This window comes from Mustela nigripes, chromosome 4 (genome assembly GCF_022355385.1).
Source record: "Mustela nigripes isolate SB6536 chromosome 4, MUSNIG.SB6536, whole genome shotgun sequence".
Lineage (NCBI taxonomy): Eukaryota > Metazoa > Chordata > Mammalia > Carnivora > Mustelidae > Mustela > Mustela nigripes.
In genome coordinates, this window is record NC_081560.1 from 72,150,332 (window position 1) to 72,174,160 (window position 23,829).

At 40.8% G+C, this 23,829-nt stretch overlaps 1 protein-coding gene across 1 annotated transcript; it reads right to left on the reverse strand.

Annotated features, from left to right (window-relative positions):
* Positions 1-13,296: 13,296 nt before the first annotated feature.
* Positions 13,297-18,828, reverse strand: FZD1 (frizzled class receptor 1). Its single transcript, XM_059396883.1, has one exon. The coding sequence runs from the start codon at positions 18,333-18,335 to the stop codon at positions 16,407-16,409; it is 1,929 nt and encodes a 642-aa protein (XP_059252866.1). The 5' UTR covers positions 18,336-18,828; the 3' UTR covers positions 13,297-16,406.
* Positions 18,829-23,829: the final 5,001 nt, after the last annotated feature.

Here is a 23,829-nt window from a genome sequence, read left to right on the forward strand (position 1 = left end):
ACCTCTGGTGAGTGTACAAGACTTATAATACACTGGTTGCATATTACAAGTTACCTTACCTGTTTTCTCCTTTCTTAACACAGTAAGTTCTATTACTGAATAGTAATATATTGTATTTTTCTACATTTATGTTATATTACATATTTTGATAAGTCTTTTGATTAACAGACTGATATATAAATAAATAGGTAAGATATGAAGTTATTCCAGAGTCACTTTCCTTTTTCAGTTAATTTAGAGGTATGAAAACATCATGAATTTCCTTTCCACCACTGAATTGTTTCAAAATACTTAAAGACACAAAATGTAAATCAATACCACAGTGAGATACCATTTCACACTCCTTAAAATGGCTACAATAAAAAAGACAATATCAAGTGTTGGTGAGTATGTGGGGAAATTAGAAGCCTCAGACATTGTTGGAGGGGGCATAAAATGGTGAAGCCACTTAGGAAAACTATTTAATATCTTCTCAAAAAACTACACATAGATGGGGCACCTGGGTGGCTCAGTGGGTTAAGCCGCTGCCTTCGGCTCAGGTCATGATCTCAGGGTCCTGGGATGGAGCCCCGCATCGGGCTCTCTGCTCAGCCGGGAGCCTGCTTCCTTCTCTCTCTCTCTCTCTGCCTGCCTCTCTGCCTGCTTGTGATCTCTGTCTGTCAAATAAATAAATAAAATCTTTAAAAAAAAAAAAAAAACCTACACATAAAGTTACTATATGATCCAGCACCACTCATAAACACAAGAGAACTGAAAACATATGCCCATATAATTGACAAGGATGCAGAGAAAGGGAAACCCACTTGCACTGTTAATTCAAACTACTACAGCCACTCTGGATAACAGTATGGAGGTTCCTCAAAAAGTTGAAAAGAAAACTACCCTACCATCCAGCAATTGCACCACTAGGTATTTACCCAAAGGATACCAAATACAGATTTGAAGGGGTACATGCACCCTGATGTTCATAGCAGCATTGTCTATAATAGCCAAATTATGGAAACAGCCCAAATGTCCATTAACCATTGAATGGGTAAAAAACACGTGGTATATATATACCACGTGTCTATATATATATCTATAAATATATACATGCACACATATATACACACACATATATACGTATATATACGTGTATATGTGTGTATATACGTATATATGTGTGTGCCTGTATATATATATATATATATATATATATATATATATATATATATATATGTAACTCAGCCATCAAAAAGAATAAAGTCTTGCCATTTGAGATGGAGCTAGAGAGTATGATGCTAGGCAGAATAAATCTGTCAGAGAAAGACAAATACTATATGATTTCATTTACATGTGGACTTTAAGAAACAAAACAAACAAGCCTAGGGAAAAAAAGAGAGAGGCAAAGAGGCTCTTAATGCTCGAGAATATACTGATGGTTACCAGAGGGGAGATGATGGGTGAAATTTTACCCACCCAGAAAGAACAGGTAAAATAGGTGATGGAGACTAAGAAGTACACTTGTGAAGAACACAGGATGATGTATGGAAGTATTGAATCACTATTTGTACACCTGAAACTAATATTACACTGTATGTTAACTAACTGGAATTTAAATAAAAACTTTTAAAAAATATGACTACACAAAACTTGTACACAAATGTTCATGGCAGCATTATTCATAATAGCTCAAGGCATCCATTAACTGATGAATAGATAAGCAAAATGTGGTATATCCATACAGTATGCTATTATTTAGCTACAACAAAGAGTGAAATCCTAATACATGTTAAAACATGGATGAACCTAGAAATCATTATGCTAGCTAAAAGAAGTCAGATATAAAAGTCACATGTATGATTCCATTTATATGAAATAGCCAGGGAAAGCAAATCTATATGGATAGAAATAGATTAGTAGTTAAGAGAATGAGAGTGGGGTGGGAAGGAATGAGGTGTGCCTGCTAATAGGTCAGGGTTTCTTTTTAATAATTTTATTTATTTATTTATTTGAGAGAGAGAGAGGGAAAGAGAGAGAGAATGAGCAGGGGGAGGGGCAAAGAGAGAGGGAGAAGCAGACTCCACAGTGAGCTGGGAGCCAGACACGGGACTTCATCCCAGGACCCTGGTGGGATCATGACCTGAGCTGAAGTCAGATGCTTAACAGACTGAGTCACCCAGGGGCCTAAGGGTTTCTATCTAGCATGGAAAAATATTCTAGAATTAGGTAGTTGTGAGGTTGTTTAACTTTGTGAAATATCAAAACCCACGGAACATTTTAAAAGGGAGAATTATATGGTATATAAATTATATCTCAATAAAAAATATTGAAAGAATTAGTTGGGCAGGTAGAATGTGTGGGAGATCAATTAATTATATATTCCTGCAAAAGACTTTGTTCGATACTTCCAGGTACTTTCTTTTGTAACTTTAAGAACTTCACTAAAAAAAACCATTTTCCTCAGTTCTGAAATTTATACAATTTGTTATTTGGAAGAAATGGATACTTACCAACTCTTTTTTTCCCTTATTAATCATAAATTGTATTTTAAATTGAGTATTAAGACTATTAATAGTTCCTAATTAATTAGATCTAATAAATATTTATTTTGAAATCTAATATCCATCTTTATTTAGACTATAAAACCATTTTAATAATAAACAAAATTATCAAACATTGTTTTTCGTATTCCCTAGCTAGATGCTAATGTGACATTCACCGCACCTGAAGGAGGTATTTCTTCCAAGCCTATTCCCAGCACAAAGGAAAAGGCTGCTTGAAACTTTCCAAGCTCCAGTAAGTTTTATGGAATAAAATTACTTCATTCTAAAAAGATGTGACTGTCCTCTCCCCTGTACTGTAATTATTCTTTCCTATGAAGCAAGTTCTTAACATGTTTAAGACAACATGAGTTTAGATATCTTAGGCTTGGGTTTGTTTTTCTTAATCTTGTAAGATCAGCTGGGATATGGTTGAGCCCTGTCTTACTCACCTTTCCCAGTCACCTGGATTAATTGATGTGAACAACAACAATGGTGCTTTGAAGCCCTCAGGTACAACAGTGGAAATGATCACATTTCTTAGTTAATGAATGAATTTCTCTTTCATAAAGCTTTGTTTGTGCAAATAAATAGAGTATTACCTTGATTAGTGAATTCCCTGGGAAGTAAATGCCTTCTAAGAAGTCATTTGTGTTAAAAACCTAAACAAACAAAATCAGAAGGGATGGGAAGGTAAGCTGCCTGAGAAGCCAGAGTGCTTAGCTTCTCCAGTGACTGCTCCACTGAAAGGCAACAGGACCAGCCTGGGGGGAACAGGAGCCTTTTGAAGTCGCACCTCTGCCTGACCATGACGCCTCCACCTGCTGCACTGTCTCCCTCTCCGTGTTGCTGTCGCAAGCAGGTTCTAAGCAAGAGACAATCTACACCCTTTCCTGCCTGGTGACTGCTGAGCTGATTCGATTATGAAAGTCTTGAGCTAGAGGAATAACTCTAAGTTAAGCTTTAACCTCTAGTTATGAAATTAAGGACCTATTCTTTTATTAAAAAGTAAAATTAAAAGAATCTGAGACCTGGGCAAACCACTCAGAGGCCTCAAAGAGGGGTCTGTTGGGCAGACCAGCCTGGCATCTGGCTGTTCCTGAATTAGATTTCTGGGTACAAAGATGATGCAGGCAGGGCAGGTCTGTTTCCTACAGAGAGTCCTAAAAAGCTAGCTCTCAAAGCTGGTTTTTTTTTTTTTTAAGTTTTTACTTATTTATTTGTATGAAGGAGAGAGCACACAAGAGAGCAAAGAGCACAAGGGTGGGTGGTGTGGGCAGAGGGAGAGGGAGAAGCAGGCTCCCGCTGAGACGGGAGTCTAATTTGATTCAGGGATCCATCACAGGTCCTGAGATCATGTCCCGAGCTAAAGGCAGATGCTTAACAGGCGCCTCTACTAGCTCTTCTAGTTTTGAGTTCTGGAGCCCAGTGAAGTTTCCAGAACATCTTTATAAGAGGAGGTATGCCAGTGGGAGGAATGGTTAGGGGTTTGCCTTGAAGTTGTGTTTGTCAAACACTTCCTAAAGCCTGAGAAATATGAGTTGTCCCTACCAAAAACTAGGGGATGGGGCGCCTGGTGGCCCGGCTCAGGTCCTGATCCCAGGGTCCTAGGATGGAGCCCCACATCGGGCTCTCTGCTCAGCCAGGAGCCTGGTTCCTCCTCTCTCTGCCTGCCTCTCTGCCTACTTGTGATCTCTGTCTGTCAAATAATAAAAATAAAAATAATAAAAACTAGGGGAGAGGCTGGTGGAGCAGAGGGTCATACTGCCACTGCCACTCCTGTATATCTTGTCACCAGTTTGATCCAGGATCACCCTGTCCCTACTTGGGTCCACTAGTGGGTTTCTTCTCTAAGCCACGTCTCTTCCTCCACTGAGCACTATTAGTCCATTACTCATTTCCTTAGCTTTACTTAACCCAGTGTTTCAAAAAGCACCTTCAGCAATGGGGAGGGTGCCTGGGTGGCTCAGTCTGTTAAGCATCGCACTCTCGGTTCGGCTCAGTTCATGATCTCAGGGTCCTGAGATGGAGCAGCATCAGGCTCAGGGCTTGGCAGGAGTCTGCTCCAGAGTTTCTCTCACTCTTCTTCCCAGTCTGCCCTTCCCCTGGGCTTGAGCTCCAGTGTGCTCTCTCTCTCAGATAGATAAACAAATAAATAAATAAATAAAATCCTTAAAAAAAAAAAAAGGCACCTCAAAAACCTCTAACATCCAAACCACCAGAATGAAAGTTCCTGATCACATCTCTGGCCAAAAAACTCATCTTTAAAAGTAAGGCCAGAAATCCTCATATTTAATAAACTCCTCGAGTGATGCTTATGCTTAAGTATACTCAATTTAAAAAATTCTTAACATCCATTGCTACCTCTGACAAATATTGTATATTTTGAAGATCATCTGCTTTTTTTAAAAAGATTTTATTTATTTATTTGACAGATAGAGATCACAAATAGGTAGAGAGGCAGGCAGAGAAGAGGAAGTAGGCTCCCTGCTGAGCAGAGAGCCCGATGATGCGGGGCTCCATCCTAGAATCCCGGGATCATGACCTGAGCCGAAGGCAGAGGCTTTAACCCACTGAGCCACCCAGGTGCCCCAAGATCATCTGCTTTTATTTTAGTTAACATTGAATTAGGTTTCATTATAACTTGCTTATCTTCAAACACCATATACCTCGTACATTAATTCAACTTGGTTCTAATGAAGCAAGTATTAAAACACGTTTTCTCTATTTATATAGGTGTGACTGTATTCAAGTGAACCCTGGTCTGTTACTGAATTATCCCTACTTGGGGAGAAAAAACTATAGAGTGGATCAATAGTGTAAAATAAAAATAATAATAGTGGTATTAGACAACTTTGTAGATGTTAACTCATAACTGATTTCTAGAAATTGTACTATATCTTTATACAATCCCTGGAAATTTAGGTGCTTGCAAATAATGCATATTTGGGGATATCTATGAATATTTGAAATCCCTCTTCTTAAATCACTGCAGAAAAAGGCTTATTTTTTCAGAGAGATTTATATATATAGGGGAAGAAAATGTGTACTTGTAGCTGTAACAGCCTGCATAGAAAAAAATCTTGCAGTTGGTTTCTAGTGTAGACTAAAAATTATATTTTAGAGAACATTTTAAAAAATGCATTTGTAATGCTAGAAAAATTTCTTCTCCAAAAGTGTCAACATAACATTTTAAACTAGGGCAGGCGTATTCATTACCTGAATTTGTATAAAATGCAACCCAGGCAATTGAGATTTTTCTTTTTCCATAAGACATTTAAATTAAATATCATGAGAAAAAAATTTCCCTATAAACATGATGATAACTTCATAAAGAATTAAAATCTATAATCACAGCTAGAAATACAGATCAGACTAATTGGCAATGGGATGAACTATGTTTACTATCTCTCACATCTAGCCCTTCATCAAAGGGCAAAAATGCAATCATTTGAAAGATGTGTTTCTCAGGAAACCATACAGTTATATCTGAAATAAAAAGTGGTGGGCTTATATGTGTTCACTTGGGAGAAGATGGTTGACATCAGTCATTTACCATCTCTTTCTGACCTATTTCTGGGACACACAAAACATGAATCTAGAGGGATATGTATTGAAAGGACATATAGGGTAACATAAAGGATAACAGAGGAGAGGATGTATAGCAAGGAAGAGGAAGAAAGATGACATCTAGAATATAAAGAAATCTATAGAGTTAGAGGATTCGGACTGGTCTGTAGAGTGCTTAACAGAAAATGATGTAAAGGGAGAGGGGGAATCAATGAGGAATTGGCCATTGACAGAACATACTTTGAGAGAACGAAATGGAGAACAGAAATAATTCAGGAAGCCGGTTTTTAAAAAACAGAATTGTGAAGAATGAGATTGTGGTGGGAATACTTCTAAAAGAAAGATCCTCTACTGTTTCTAATAGCTGAACATAGATGTGGCAGATAGAATAATGGACCCTCAAAGCTGTCCATCATCTAATCCTTAGAACCTTATCCTGTATCGATCTAATCATATGAGTCCTTAAAAGCAGAGGACCATTCCCAATGAGACAGAATCAGACAGTAAGAGAAAATACTTGACCCAATATTGCTGGCTTTGAAGATGGAGGAAATATAGCATGAGCAATGGGGGCAGCCTCTAGAAGCTGGAGAAGGCAAGGAAATGGATTTTCCCTTAAAGCCTCCAAAAAGAAACACAGCCACATACCACCTTGATTTTAGCCCAAAGAGACCAATGTCAGATTTCTGAGTAATTTGTTATAGCAGCAGTAGAAAATCAATACATTAGACCACAGGAATGACCATGGCACCAAAATGGCTAGCTGCTCTTTCTATATGATGAAATAATGAAATGACCAATCAACTGCTTTGATACAAGTCCTCAACCCTGCTCAGCTTCACACATCAAAATCCATTTGGTATGCTTCAGTAGTATCAAAGGAGCATTTTCATGAATGCTATTGATTAAGTGTCCTCCAGCAATATAGTCAACAAGGACAAACATAAGACACCTGCAACTCTTCAATTAGTTATCAACCCAGTAGAGAGCATATTTCTAAAAGGAAAATATGAGTCTCTTTCTGGTCATAATTTAGAGTGGCCTCCAAGAGCTCTTGCCATGTTATCCAAATGTACAGCCTATCAATTAGATCCGAATTGTAAGCAGCCATTAAGAAACTGAATTTGAAAGAGTATATCACAAAGTGGACATGAATGCATAGAAATGCACTCAGGCTTTAAGGGCAAGATCATTAGTTGATTAATATACAGAGCATTATTTGTGTCACTTAAACTTAAGGCTGCCCATTAGCTTAATCTTTTATCTGAAGGAGTCTTGTAAGACAGGCTTAGCCTGAAAAGAGGATGCAAAAAAAATATGGCATTAGTTTGCATCACGCCTTTTCAATTTCTGTCAGTGATAATGGTGAGTTGTAGAAGGTTAAAGAAAAGGGATTGGGAATCATAGGAGATGAGAGAGGAGAGGAAGAGCAGTGATGAAGTAGAGATGGAAGAGGAAGAGAGACAAGAAATATTCAGTGGGGATATTTACTCTGCAGTTTACTCTCCAGGGCTAAAAATATCCTTACATACTTTATTTCTTTGATCCTCCCAACAGCCTTATGAATTAACAAAAAATTGTTATTATTATCATTTGAGATAAATGGATCTCAGGCTATAAGCTAGTTGGGATTAAGTCAAGTATTACAATTCTAACATTCTTTCCAAGGTGACATTCAATATCTTTATGTCCAAAAAATTGATTTTTTTTTAAAAGAAAGAAGATGGATGGTCATATTTCTAATCCAGGTCCATGGCCCTTTTTGAGTGATGTCTCCATTCAACTACTCTACTGTACTCATCCCATGACGACTGGCCCCAGGAAAGAGTAGTTGACTTTGGTTTTCCTTATACCCGTTCTTCTTTCCCCCTTCTACTGCGACATATGTGACATAAAGCACCTCCCACCCTAGCTGCTTCTCTCATCAACCCCAACTCATCAATAAACAAATGGACAGACTCCTGGGACACCTGTGCCACTCTGTAAGGACTCTCAATCCAGTGTCCATCTATGAATTTGCCACATTTCAGTCTAGAACATAATCTTCGCTCTCTTCTCTGACTTTCAAACATTCCTGGAAAGTATTTTTTCCCCCTAACTAGTTCTCTTGAACAAGAGCTTTCTTTCTCCTAACCAGGACCCAATTCCATTCAAATGGCACAGCAGACGCACTAGAGATTGATTTATACTAAATTTAGCCAGAGTCTGATAAAAGCTGGGAAAAATTCTACAAATATCCAGGAGAACCCAAGTGTAGTGATAAAGCCAGAAAATGGGTGGCCAGGAAGACTGTAGCAAGGCACCCAACCCCAGTCACCTTGAGTCCCTTCAGTCACTGAAACATCTTTTCCAGAGCTTGTAGCAGGTGGAGGTGGAGAGGAAGGTAGTCAAGTAAGAAGGAACCTTCAAGGTATCTCAACCTCTTTCCTTAATTAGCTCAGTATGAATGATAGTGAAAATCTCTCACATTTGTAGAGCTTCACTGTTTATAAAAGGGCTTTCATACATACTATTTCATCATTGTCTCCATTTGCTCATGAAACCCTGTAGATCAGACTCACCCGAGGTACTGTAACCTGATTAGGCCAGAGTTAATACTGGAACCCAGGTTTTCTGGCTCCCAGGCCCCAGAATTTCCTCTGTACTGTAGGTCCATGGCCCTATTTGAGTGATGTGTCGTCCCTTCAGTGACACAAGGAAATGGGAATGTGAAGAATAATAGAATGGTACTAACAGACATCTTTCTAAGACTTTTCAATAGACTTGTTTAATGTTATGTACAGATTTCTTCCCACTAAAATCATGATACTAGGTTTAAAAAATAAAAGCAGGCGTTTTATGGACTGTATGGGTTGAATGTTTGCTTCCCTCAAAATTGGTAAGTTGAAATCCTAATCCCCAGTGTAATGGTATTTGGAGGTGGGACATTGGGGAGATAATGAGGTTTACATTCTATCATTATTATGGGATCCACATGATGGGATTACTGCCCAAGGGAGAAGAGATAACTTTCTCCACCCCCATGGAAGCCATAGGAGCACACTGCAAGAGGTAGCAGGCTGTCTTTAGGCCAGGAAGCAGATCAGGAACTGAATATGGGGCTACCTTGATCTTGAACTCCCCAGGTCCCAGAACTGAGTCTATGGTATTTTGTTATAGCAGCCCAAGCAGATGAAGACATTGACTACTATGCAATATCTTCAAACTGTTCATCAATTTAAAACAAAATTTGTAGGTCAAAAGCAAAGCACATGCTATAGAAGCAAGTAAACCCATATTTTTCTCAATTCTATTTTATAATTCTAATATATTTCACTATTTTAAAATGTATAATTTCACTATTTTCAGTATTCCTCCAGATCTGGATTTCCTAACTTTGGCACTTTGGATCATATAATTCTTTGTTGCCCAGGGTTGTCCCGTGCATTGTAAAATGTTTAGTAGCCTCTCTGTCCTCTCCTCACTAAACACCCATAATTACTCCACACAACCATCATGACAATAAAAATTGTGTTCAGATATTGTCAAATATCTCCTGGGGGAAAACTGACCCCTGTTGAGAATCTCAGCTCTAGAAACTAATGTGTGGGTACCTCCTGAAATAATTACCTTATCTGCACATCTTTTTTATTCCTTTACATTGTGTGTGGCTAAAAGATAGCAAGAATAGTGTATTTTGTTTCAACAACAAACGCAGTGAAATTTTATGTGCATTGTAAGAAGGATGATAGAAATAGATCTATGAGAAGGATGGCAAAAAGGATGAACTCAATATAAAAAGTGTGGAGCAACTTGGAGTTTTCGTATGAATAGAAACGTGAAGACCATGGCGTGGATTGCATGTTCCACTTGCTGCCTTCCACCATTCCCAACAACCATGGTAGAACTGTAAGTTTATCTTTTTCTTTTCCCTTCTTGTAGATACTTTTTGTTTTGGGAAAAGTATGGGTGCTAAACCTACTTACTTCTGAGAAAAAGTATGACAATTAAATTAAGTGTTGAGATATTGCCATTTGGGATAATCCCTAACTTGAGGGTGAAAACTCATTACACTGGACTGTATTATTATATAAGAAAACAAAATAAATATGAACATATGCAAAAGCCTAACAGGTCCTTACAATCTAATAAACTTTAACATTAATTAAAAACAAAAAACAAAAAAACTCTATTCATTCCAGGGGAACACTTTTGAGATTTTTTTTTAAACAAAAATATCCACTTAACCTGATTTCATAAGTACTAAGAACAGGGCTCAGGGCCCAGTTGAGATTCTTGTATCTATGAACCACTTCTTCAGGAGGTAGAAGGCAGAAGGACTAAGTTATCCATATGGTTTCTTCCATTACACTTTCACATTCCACTCAACTTTTGTTGACTGGTACTCACTGTGAAGATCAGTTACAAAGGTCTGAGTTCATTGGCTTTTCATTCAATATTTTAAAAAGGCTAATGCTGCAGTGGAATACTTGTAATGCTGTACCAGTGACCACCACAGCTTTCACTGTATTGTAGGAGCACAATTTAATCCATGAATCAAGGTGACCCATCATCTCAGCTTGCCTAGGACTCTCCTGGTTTGACCATTGGGAGCCCAACATCCCAAGAAACCCCCAGCCTTGGGCGAGCGTAAACAATGGGCCATCTTAGCTGAGCTTTGAGTTTTTGAGAGAGGATTTATTGAAGTTAACTTTAAAAAAAGAAAAAGTTTTCCAAGAGTTGGAAAGATAAGGTCAAGAATAGTCTCTAAATCTACTTTTAAGGGGAAAAAAAAAAATCCTTCTAACAACCAAGTAGCACTTGGCATTTGGAATATGCATTTCTCTAACCTATATGACTTCCAGGTATTTGCTGCTATATTTGTGAAGATGAGCATTTCCAAGGGCAAGAGAACAATCTGTCTCAGAGTGCTTCATTTAAGCAAGGACACACTGCCAGGTTGAAAGGAAATGAAGGCCACACTTTGTCTATGGGGGGATCCTGCAGTTATTCCCCTGCAAATTTAATTCAAACAGGTATTAAGATCTGAAACATGGAGATACCCACAAATTAGAGGCTACTTGGTTTTTAAAAAGGAAAGAAAGGAAATCCAGACCACAAAGAACCATCTCAAAGCACCAATAGCGGTTCCTTTTCATGTTCATCACTGTATTCCTAGGAACATGTTTTGAAAGTCTGTACTGGGAATAAAATTTCTTGAGATGGTCTTCATACGAAAAATGCATATCATAAATTTTAAAGTTTTAAATTACTGTCTTCAAGTCAATTTTATTTAAAAAATAGCATATGTGTGTAAAATGTGCAAAATCAGTGCTATTCCAATCCTTGATTTTTAACATTATTTGTTATACAAATATGCCATTCAGCTAGTTTACTGATGATTCCTTTAGAAAATGCAGTGCTATTTGAATTATCACTCAAAAATAGAGCTCTTTAGAAAATCACCATCTTAAAACAAAGGATTTAAGAGAAATCTCTATTGAAAAAATCTTATTTTTTTCAAGCAATTTAAAAATCTGCTTGACTTATAAGACTGATAACCTTCAGAATATTTATTTTATGTTAATTGTAGGATATGCTTATAGATTGTACTTGAGCCAGTTCATTACTTGAGAAAGATTTCTGTGAGAAATCCTTATTTGGCCCATTAGCTGGGTCCCAAACCAACTAATAAACAAAAATCTCCAACAGGAGAATCTCAAAGAGGAACTTGGTTCTGTAATGGAGTACAGATAGCTGTCACCAAAGATTGTGATACTACTTAAGAAAATTGGTCTAGAGTTGACCTGTTTTTTAGTCACTAGGTTCCAAATAAGCTATTTTGTTACTATAATTATTGTGGTTTAATAAACCTATTGTCAAAAATGACTATGACCAAAGAGAATAGAATTATTTAAGCCCAAAAAGATTAAGGAAACTGAGTCATGATCGAAGCTCAACTACTGTTTTTCAAACTCTAAGGGCTGCTAGCGCTTGCCAACAGTTCAAAATATAGGTATAAGTCTTAGGAGTCACCAAAAAACTTTACCTTTTTTGGCATATACCTTGTAAGACCTCATTTCAAATGTAAGGGCCTTAAATAAAAGCCCCTGAGTTTAAGATAGTATTGCAATTCCTTTTCAGTAATATAACTAGAGAATTCTTATATGTAGCCCACAACTTACTTTGGCTCCTACAGATTAATCCTGCAAGACTTTGAAATTATTATATTCTGTATTCAATAACACTATCACTAGCAACCACCTCAAGACATATGTAATGATCATATTTTGATTCTTATCTCTCAACCCCAGTTACACAGAATGTTACAATCAGAAATGGATCAGAGACACTCAGTGTAATGACTAGTTTCAATTAATTGCATGTACATGACATAAAATGTGGCCCATAGCCAATGGACAGATTAGAAAGCAATGAAGGTAAAAGGAGCTGGAGTTAACAGGAACACACACACCCTGAAAATATGACATCTTCAAAAAAAATTTTTTTTAAAGATTAAAACATGGTATCAGTGAAAGTGATCTGAAGTCACCCAAGGCCTGAAATGGTTTGTGGTTTAGGCAATTTTTTTCTTAATTGGCCACCAAATTCCTCACTGTGGTCTCCTTTCCTAGTTAAATGTTGGACTTCGGGAATGATGTAATTACAGCAGAAGCCTTCATTGCTCAGTGGAGACAAAAGGACCAGGACCGTAAACCCAGGCTGATAAGTGACTACCCCAAACAAACTGAAAAATCTGGCCCAGCTGTTTTTCTGGTCCAGCTGTTTTGCATATGTTTGACACTGACTGACTCTGAGAGTAAAAATAGGACTTTCTACTCCCACAAAGTTTAAGTGAAAAATGGCCTTTTTAAAAAAAATTATTAAAAAGAGCATCAGAAGGCTTTCATACTCTGTATACATTTCCTATAAAAGCTGAATCAAGCACACTGTGAGGGGGAAAATGGACTCCAACTGATAGCTAGTTTAAAAAAAAAAAAAAACAGGCAAACCAAACCATCTGAAAATACGGTTTGTCATGGAAACAGCATGCTAATGGGACTATATTCCAGGTACCTTTACAGTTTTCCAAGAAAGACTTGTTTGCCACCAGTACCGAAAGAAACAAAAGAATACATTGGCTTTCCATAGGCTACACAATTTTAAATAAGTTTTTTCCTAAAAACAAAGCCTGATGGTGACTTAAAAATGACTCTTAAGGCTATTTAAATCCAGCATCAAATTTATAGTTACATTATTATAAGGACACACACAACAAGAATGCCTTATATTTATTTCTTGGATTGAGACTAATAATCTTAAATTTTTTTCCTCAGAAATCATCTGATTGAAATACCTAGAGAGGAGACATCTTTTAATTTGGCCTAAGAATTGTTTTTTTAAAACGTCTACACAATAAAACCTTCTCATATCTACTATAGTAGATTAATGAAACAAAGGAAAAAGACTATAAAATTACAACTTGCTACTTAAAATTAAATGTGCTTTCAATTAGATTTAATTTTTTCATTTGCCTTAAAATAAATAGTGATAATTACTTAAAAGACAACTGCATTAATACCACAAAACTAACTCAATTGTATCAGTGGTCTTCATTTTAGTTCCTTGTCATTTTACCACAAAATATTTTCATGGGAAAATTTAATATAAATATTTTTAGTCTGTAAAGGAATAAGAGACTTGTTTTCCAAAGGTATTTGAGGTTTTCCGTCAGGCATTTTCCATTTCTTATAACCTTATTTCCATATTGTAAAATATATAAGTAAACTTTGCACCTCTATTTTATAAAAATTGTCTGTGTATACTTATATATATGTGTTTATATATGTATATATATACATGTCATATACATATCTATATATGTATAAATTCTAAGAGTAGACCAACTAAATAATTTCTCTGGAAAAGGATCCTTGAACAATATAAAAATGGGGTCTTCCAAAGCAAACAACAAAAACAACCATATATACCTGACTACTGTTTAAAATGCTTATAAACACACAGTCAGTTAACCATTTATTGATTACCTATTCAAGGTTTTGGAATACCCAAGATTATGAAAAAGACAGTACCCCTAAAAAATCATGACCAAGGTGGTGCCTGATGATTTAAATAAACCTCCATATTATAAAAAGTCATGTAAATTTACCCCTTGAAAGGAAAAACAAAAAGCTTTAATATTAAAATTAGAGTTCTCTTTTTAATTATCCTCTTTAAGTAAAGAAATAATTTGGAAGCTTCTATTTTATATTGTTACTGTCATGAAAGCAGATGCTGTCTAGGAACTGGGCAATGTCTGTCGCAACACTGCAAGTAGGACACTTCTTTAAGGGCTGGTCTGAATGTTTAAGAATAGACTATTTCATTGAATTCCTGAATTTTTATACTTTGGGACTGGCTATGAGACACTATAAAATGCAAAGATAGTTCAGACAGTTCCAGCTCTATTATTTTCAGGCACAAAAACCATATAATTTTGTACAAAACTTTGATTTTTTTATTTGTGAAATTAAAAATATGGTATTTTATATATATAAACTTCTATTCCTCTATAAATATAGATGATTTTGTGATAGTGAACAGAATAAATGCATACCAAATCCAAAGACCATTGTCATTTTAGGGTATGAAAGACATAGATAAATTTAGGTCCTAAGTACTGGCATTTTGATAAACTCTTAAAATTTAAAACAATACAATCAAGAGGACGGTCTTCCTCCTCTTTTTCACAGAGAACTAAAGTGAATATTTTTAAATGGCTTTGAAAGACTTACATTTGACACATTTCTGTAAATCCAAAAAGGAGCACACAGGATTCAATGCAGGAGAACTGCACACACTTTCCCTTTACCATGTGCATGCCCATATTTTGTTTATTTCAGGAGCTAACCCCATCAATTATTTCACCTCCTTTACCTCCCCAAATTTTACAAGCTTATTTTTAATGTGGATTGTTCTTCCCTCAGAATGTGTAGCTGAATAATCATCATAATATGTTGAAAGTGTACAACGTTTACATTTTAAAGTTTCTGATCTATGTCTAATTATTATTTGATTAAAAATAAGAAAGGAGCACTTCATTTGGAGGAAGCCCATTACACTGATATCTCCTTCAAGTTTTCCTATTCAACTTACATCCTGCTGTCCAGTTAAGGAAAGCAGAGATCAACTCCTTAACAAAGCTTTCCAGGTGCCCTCATGTTTCCATTTTACAGAAAGGTAAAATCTAAATGCGGGCTGTCTCAGTCCTAGAGGCAGTTTGCCAGGCATCAGTATGCAATTAAAATTAACATTTTATAACCCCCATTTTCAGTCTCTCCCAACTCACACAAAGCTTTGTGCCTCTTCCCAAATCTCAGCAACCACATCTTTCCGTGATGCCGGCCAAACCCATACCAGGTTTTAGACACTAGAGAATGAAATGAGCTCATCCACCAAAAATTAAGACTTGAAAAAGTTTGGCACTGGTCATCCCACTCACCCTCTAAGCAACTTAGGTGGAAGAAGAGAGTGCCTCGGCGTTTGTAGGCCAGTGGGAAGGGAGGCTGGGAATGCCATAGCCCGAATCTAGTGGACCTCCCTCAAAGCTAGGGGGAAGGTTCTCCACAGTGGAAAAATTCAGTTTCGGATAGTCAAAGGAACAAGGCCTTCACAATCTGCCCCCTCCCCCAACAAGAGCACACCTGGGATGGGCAAAGGCCTACCCCCCTGGAGTTCTCTATCTAAAGAGCCCTGACGCCAAACACCGAAGGGAAAGAGGGGAGCAGAAAGAGGAGGCGGAAAGTAACCTGGGCCGCTCAGCCCCAGACGCACCCGACCGCTGCAGGGAGGGGCGCGCCAGAACAGCGGGAGCACCTCGAGCTCCTGTTTTACCTCTGCAGTACTTGGAAAAGGGAAAGAAGAAAAGCTTCAAAAGGTTAAACAGCCCTAATTAATTAAAATTTAAACAAAACCAAAAAGGGAGGGGGAGAAAGAAAAAGAAAAACGCGTGATCGGTCATTTAAATACAAATATACTTACAAAAATCTTACACAGGCTATTTACAATCATAAAAGCGTACAGTCCTGGTACCAGAGTGTGAGAACGAGAGAGGTCTGTCCGTCCCCCCTGCTGTAGTTGGGCCCTCCAGTCCGTTTGCCCCCAGGGACGGAAGCTTTTGCAGGAGCTGGGTAGTTAAAAGGAGCCTGCGAAAAGTGAATGGCTAGTGAGGAAGCCTCAAGTAGCCAGGTTTGGCAAGGTTTCCACGGGGCCAGCTTTACAGGGGTGGCTAGGACGAAGCCGACGACGACTGGGAATGGGCTGAGTCCCCGGGTCTCAGACGGTGGTTTCTCCCTGTTTGCTGTTGGTGAGCCTGGTATAGAACTTCCTCCAGGAGTTGAGGGTCTTGCCGGACCAGATCCAGAAGCCTGACGTGATGCCCACGATCAGCGTCATAAGGTACTTGATCATGAAGACTGTGAAGTCTGGGCTCATGGGCGGGTGCGGCGGGGCGCCTCCACCCCCCTGGAGGTGGGGGCAGGGGATGGCATAGCTCTTGCAACTCTGGGCCACCCAGCTGCGCTCCCACTGGTCCCGGAAGGCCTGCTCGTAGAAGTAGCAGGCGATGACGATAGTGGCTGGCACCGTGTAAAGCACGCTGAAAACGCCGATGCGCACCATGAGCTTCTCCAGCTTCTCGGTCTTGGTGCCGTCGTGCTTCATGATGGTACGAATGCGGAAGAGGGACACGAAGCCGGCCAGCAGGAAAGACGTACCGATGAACAAGTACACGAAGAGCGGCGCCAGCACGAAGCCGCGCAGCGCGTCCACATTGTTGAGCCCCACGAAGCACACTCCGCTCAGCACGTCGCCATCCACCTGGCCCAGCGCCAGGATGGTGATGGTCTTGATGGCCGGCACGGCCCAGGCGGCCAGGTGAAAATACTGAGAGTTAGCCTCAATGGCTTCGTGACCCCACTTCATCCCCGCTGCCAGGAACCAGGTGAGCGACAGAATCACCCACCAGATGGAGCTGGCCATGCTAAAGAAGTAGAGCATCATGAAGAGGATGGTGCAGCCCTCCTTCTTGGTGCCCTGCGCCACTGTGCGCGCCCCATCCTCGGAGAACTTGTCGTTACACACCACTCGGTCCTCCAGCAGGAAGCCGGCGATGTAGGCCACGGCCACTGCCGTGTAGCAGCCAGACAAGAAGATGATGGGCCGCTCCGGATAGCTGAAGCGCCGCATGTCCACCAGATACGTAAGTACCGTGAAGAGCGTGGAGGCGCAGCAAAGCACTGACCAGATGCCGATCCAGGTGCGCGAGAAGCGCAGCTCCTCGGGCCCAAAGTACATGAGCCCGTACACCTTGGTCGGTTCACAGGGCGCTCCGCAGTCTTTCTCCCCCAGGAAGTGGTAGTTGAGGTAGGAGGGCACCTTGAGGGCGCGCGGGCACGAAAACTTGCCTCGCTCCGACGCGCCGGCGCCCCCCGGAAAGCCGCCGCCACGGTGCCCCCCGCTGCCGTGCTGAGGGTTGCTGGTCCAAAACTCCGGCAGCAACGAGGGCGTCGGGGTGCCCTTGTCCGACGTGTTCTGGCCCACGCACAGCTCGCCCGCGCCGTGCACCGGGAACTTCTCACACTTGAGCGTGTCCGGCCACTGGAAGCCGAACTTGTTCATGAGCGCCTCGCAGCCCTGGCGCGCGCGCTCACATAGGGAGCGGCAGGGCGGCAGAGCCTGCTCCAGCACCGTGCACACGGGCGCGTACATGGAGCACAGAAAGAATTTGAGTTCCGCCGAGCACTGCACCTTCACCAAGGGGTAGAACTGGTGTACCTCGAGGCCCGCATCCTCTTGGTTCGTGTGGCCCAAAAGGTTGGGCATGATGGTCTGGTTGTACGCAATGTCCGTGCACAGCGGGATGGAGATGGGCTGGCAGTAGCCGTGGTCCGGGATGGAGATGCCCCTCTCGCCGTTGTACTGTTGCCCGCTCTGCTGCTGCTGAGGCGGCGGCGGCGGGGGCTGCTGCCCCGGCCCGGGCCCTTGGCCCACCGCCTGCCCCCGGACCCCCAGTAGCAGCGGAGCCTCCAGCAGCCAAAGCAGAAGCAAGAGCCGGCGCGCCAAGCGTCCAGAGTCAGCTGGGGGACGGCGGCGGCAGCCGCTCCCCTCCGCCACCCGTCCAGCCGGGAATGCCCCGGCATAAAGTTCCCAGCTCGCGCGGCCGCGGGCGGCCCGGGACTTCTTAGGCGCCTCCTCTTCAGCCATACTTTCTCGGCTCCTTTCTTGGCGCCGCCCGGCTGGGGCTGGCAGTGGCGCAGCCGGCAGAGGTTCCCCCTGCGGCCAGAGAGATATCTTCCGTGCCGGTGCCCTCCGTCGAGTCTGAGCCGCGCTCAGCCCGCTCCCCCGGTTCCCGCTCCGCGTCCCGCAGCCGCCGCCGCCGCGGAAACTTGCGATTCATGAAGCGTGGGCGGCCGGGAGAGCCCGGGTGGCTCCGGCGCGCCGGGGTCGCGTCCCGCCTTCCTGGCCCTCGGCTCGCTTGTTCCCGGCTGGCCGCGCAGCGCTAGTGGCCGCGGCCCGGTAGAGCGCGCAACTCTCCGCAGCCCAGTGGCCTCGACTCCCCCCTGCGCCTCCGCCTCCTTCTCCGCCGCCGCCGCCTGACCATTTGTGTCAATCCCTCAACTCGCTCGCTCTCCTCTCTTGCGCGCGCCCTCGGACCGGTTTCCAGGCGCCCCGCAGTCTGTCTTTCACCAGGAGGGAGGAGCCTTGAAACCGACGCGGAACTGGAGGCTCAGGGACCGTCGCCCAATCGCGGCACTGGCTTCCCGGCGCAAAGGGCGCCCGCTGCCTGCCTCCCTTAGCGAAAGCCGGCGGCGGGCGGGAGGAGGTGGGGGCGGGAGCAGGAGGAAGTAGTAGTGGTGGCAGAGGCACCGCTCGGGCACAAAGAGTGGGTTTGCTATGAAGCGGGACAGGCTTGGTTGCTTTTCCTTTTGCCGAAGAAAGGGCGAGGACTAGTAGGAGAATGGTCCCATATGCTGTTGGAGATAATGAATAGGAGTCGGCGAAGCCCGGAACTTAGCTTTTCTTTTCTTCTATCCATTTTCTTGTTTTAAAATACTGCTCTTAACGCTGGTTACCAACAGCAAACCGAGCGCAGCGATCAGAACAGATGCTTTTGACTTAAGGAGCGCACGGCTTCCTTTGAGTTTATGTCTGTCAAGGTTTTGTTTAAAATATGACTCTGATACGTCCTAGAGCTCTAGCCTGGGCTTGGCGGGCTTTGGATGCGCCATTTCCCCAAGAAGTTCACAGAATTGCTGTCAAATGAAGGACAACAACAAAACACAAACACAAACTTTGACGGAATGGAAAAAGTAAAACCAGATGCGCCGTCCGCTACTATTATCTTTCTTGTAGTCTTTTTCTCCTGTTAAATCAAGTCAGAAACAGAAGCAAAGGGAGAGTATTAAATACTCAGAAAATCTAGAGAACCCGACGACCTCTCTTCAGGAGCGTCCTCGCTGCCGGAGGCCGAAGGAGTGCCTCAGACCAGAGCAGAAGCATCACTAGCGAAAAGCCTGGGCTTTGGGGAAGCTATTAGGAGCCTTCCGAAACCCGGGGACGCCCATGGCGCAGGGCCGCTCCTGGGAGTGTCAGACCTGGGCGAGTTAGGAGCCACAAGCTGGGCTGCAGTAGCGTGGTGGTCTTCCACGGGTTTGCGGAGCTGGGGATGCCAGTTTAACAAACAATACAGCGAAGTCTGAAAGGAATAGAGCTAACTGCACGTTCCCTTCCTAATTCCAAACAACACGATCCATCATCTCAGCCTGCTTACATTCTTGTTTTCCGCCTACGGTTGTTTTTTTTTTTTTTTTTTTTTTAAATGATGCTTTAACGAGGTGACTCAGTTTTATCAATAAAGTGCCATTGTATTATTAAATTCCACCTAGAATTTGTTGGCCTATGATTAGACTCTCAGGATACTTTTCTACGTTATTTTCTATCTTTTGTGTATCCATTCATTTGTTTAATATACACTTGGGAAGCACCTCTTGTGCTATAAGCAATATTAGGTAGTAGAATAGAAAGATATGAAAGACATGGTCCAGATTTACAGAAGGACAAAGTGCAGTGGGGCATAGAAAGGTAGATCAGCCTGTCGTCCATGTCAACGCTGAATGAGCACGTGCACACAGCTAGGCAGTGCAAATGGGTGAAAAGTGTTCTGATAGAGAGGTGGGTGGAAGATACAAAAGACAGAGAAGCTCTGAAATACTTAAATTGCTGAAGGGAGTGGGGGGTGAGGAGTGAGTGCGCCTGAGTTATCCTAAGGAAGGCAGGAGAAAGTTTTAGTCCATGCTGAAAAGTTTGGGCTGAATGATATACAGACAATAGGGAGGTATTGAGGGTCACTTTCTCCCATGTACCAGGGCTGGGACTGGTGGTTTGGGGGTGGTGGCCAGAATGACTGTGAAAGATGGAACCTGGGGCACTCTGTCATTGGGAAGCTTGAACATTAGTCTAGACATAAAGGTCACTTTACTTGAGATGGGTAGTACTCATACCACATACTAACAGGGCACTGTGAATTTCATCACCAAGCATGTTGGTATCTCTCAAGAATGTGCAGTCATATCTTTATCTCTTAAACCAAAATGACATCTGTTTATCTCAGATACATATATTATTGTTTTTCAAGTATTCATGGATATAGTAAATTCATAAAATATGTATTTGTTTTCAAGTATTTCCTGGTTCCTAAAATTTTTTAAAAGAAAATGCAACAGGTACTAAATGTACAACACGCGTCATATGTGAGTGTGTGTATGTGTATTGATAATGATTCATGAAAAATTTTGATATTGCTCTCTGAGATCTTTTGAGCACTCATAGTCCATATTGTTCATTTTGCCTTCCAGTACCTGGCCTACCAGTCTCCCAGTGACACTTTTTCTCTAGCCTCTGCCCTGATGCTCATTCTTCTGCTGATAGTATCCCATGCTTAGAAACTTTACCAAGACCTCTCCCTTCTACCATTCCTCTCTTGTAAAGTCCTATCATGTGTTCCATTCTCTCAAGGTCATTCTTGGTGACTGGCTGGGTGAAAAGTGAATCAACTCTAATGTGTTAGTCACGAGGAAGCATCACATACCTTAAACATCCAGCAACACTACTGCTCCGAACCCTCTTCTCCCCTCACTGGATGGGGGATAGGGAATAAGGCAGAGTGTTCAGTTCTATTCCTCAGAGTAGGTGACACTCTCCTACTTCAAAAGTTGTTCTACTGAAATTCTTAAGCTTATTTTACCTTCCACTGGACAGTGAGGTTTACTAGGGAGGAGGCTCAGAAATGCTATCAGAATTTTAAAAAAAGAGAGAGAGGGAGAGAGAGAGGAGAAAAAGTCTTTCTTGGTAGATCATGGAACTGGCATCACCTAGGAACTAGTTGACTTTCTCAGGTTTATAATGAAAAATACTAGACCCAGAAATGTTAAGGGACAAAATTCCGGTAACTGGCCTTGTTTGGTTTGAATTTCATTAGGTGCTTATTTTAGCCCTTTCTATGTTCTTCTGAGTGGTTACAATTCTTTTAATTTTTTTTTTAAAGTCAGGTTTTTTCAGCTCCCTCTCAATGGATTGTGTATAAAAAGATCTTGTAAAACTAAAAAAGGAAATCTTTTCCTGAGAGTTGTCTTCCAAAGTTAAAAAAAAAAACCCTACATTTTCTATTTATTTTATACCAATCCAGTATTTCATTTACTAAACCTATGTGGTACTGAGGAAGCTATTAAAATCAAGAACAGTTCAGAGTTGGAACTAATGACAGTGTTATGGAAAGTCTTTTGGGGAGGTGATGCAGGCTGTGGATAACAAAATGTTAGAAGAGAAATATGAGCAGCATATTTTTACTTTAATCTAAAATATATTCTTTTCTCAGGATGTGGAAACGTTTGAGATCCACAGATTAAAAAATGACTAAATAAGTATAAACTATTATGAACTTTGTAATAAAAATATTTCAATTAGGCAAGAACTATAAACATAACACAGTTCCTCCTTGATATTGGTGCTTCAAGCTTCAGACTCTGTCAAGTTTTCTTATATCAAAGATCTTGTTTTATCAGGCCTTTCCCAAATCTTCTGAAGTTTTTCCAGACTGCTTAGGTCAGGCTGAATGGGGATAATTACCAGGGCTAGAGATCCAGTTCCAATTACATACAGTTGAGTGCACATGGACACGCAAGCACTTAGGTGAACACTCCACAAGCAACCTGGCGGACCTTGAACTTTTAGGTGAGTTGTTTTGTGCTGGCTTGTGGGTGGCAGGCTTGAAGCATCTTTGTTGAATAACATGGGGTAAGATTATATTTTTGAGCATCTATCGTATGTATCTAGCATTGATTTTCTTCATGTACACTATATACACTACCTTTTGTCACTTAAATTTTACCACTCTGTGAGGTAAGGTACTAATTATTATCTTCTTTTAATAGATAAAGAGTCTAATGCTCAAAGTAGTTAAACAACATGTCTAAGGTTCTATAGCTGATAAGAACCAGAGTCAGGCCTTGTATCTGACCCACAGTCTATGAACTTCCATTGAGTAACAGAATGTGAACACGTCTACTCCTAAAACTTACAGAAGAAAATGCGGCTTCTGAGGTGTGCAGATCATGGTGATTCTTCAGTATTTAACATAGTTTTTATGCCAGGATAATAGGGGTAATACCACTGGGACTCAGAATGTAAATATTTTGCTGGACACTCATGTTCTATAAAATGCAGTTTGAGAAATGCTGTGTTAGACCTAATATAGTTTGAAACTATAAGATTTGACTCTCACCTGGGTATCTCACCTGTCAGGAGTAGTTCACTCTTTTCTTTAAATTACTAGTGACGGGATATTGATTGGTTAGGGAGATGAGAGTGATAGAGAAAACTGCGACTATGCCATTCCCTCTGACCTGCGACCTGCGAGGCATTACCTAGGAATCTATCATATGGCCGGCCTTTGCAGAGACACTGGAAGTTAGAGACGCTGCCTAAGCTTTCATACCAGAACTCTACCTTATTCCTTCTTGAATTTCAACCCAGGAATTCCTGCATAAACTAATACTTATCTTCCCAAACATATGTATTCTCTTGCAACAATTCTAAAACTAAGTGACTTCTCTTTTTTTCCTTCATTCTTACACAAATCTTTTCTTAACAGTGGTGTGGCAGTTTTTCTATTCATTTATACACAGAGACTCAATTTATAAACTCTCTTTCAAAGGTCAATCTTTAAAAAAAATATATATAGCTTTTCCTAAAACAACTTCTCAAAAGAGAAAATCAGTTTGATTATCTTGCCTTTATCTTACAGGGCACTCATAGCCGACTCATAGTAAGATCCTAAACTGACTTATATTTTGAGAGTCAGTTCTAATTTGTTAGAATATACATTTTAAACATGGTAACTCAAAAATGTAATATAGCAGACTCAAAAATTTAGTATATTCAGTAGTTCTAAATATGAATCGTTGATTATTTGTACACAAATCTCACAAAACACATTTGAAAAAAAAATTACAAGTATAGAAGGAAAGAGTAATCCCCATCACTAAATTATCATCAACAAGGTAGGATAATAATTACCCAAATTTGTCCTGTAAGTCAAAGATTAAACTATAAAAGAAGACTTTGCTCAATATATTACTTTAGTCTCAGTTTCTCCAAAGACTAGATGCAAAGAACTATCTCTTGACTCTGCTTTAATTAG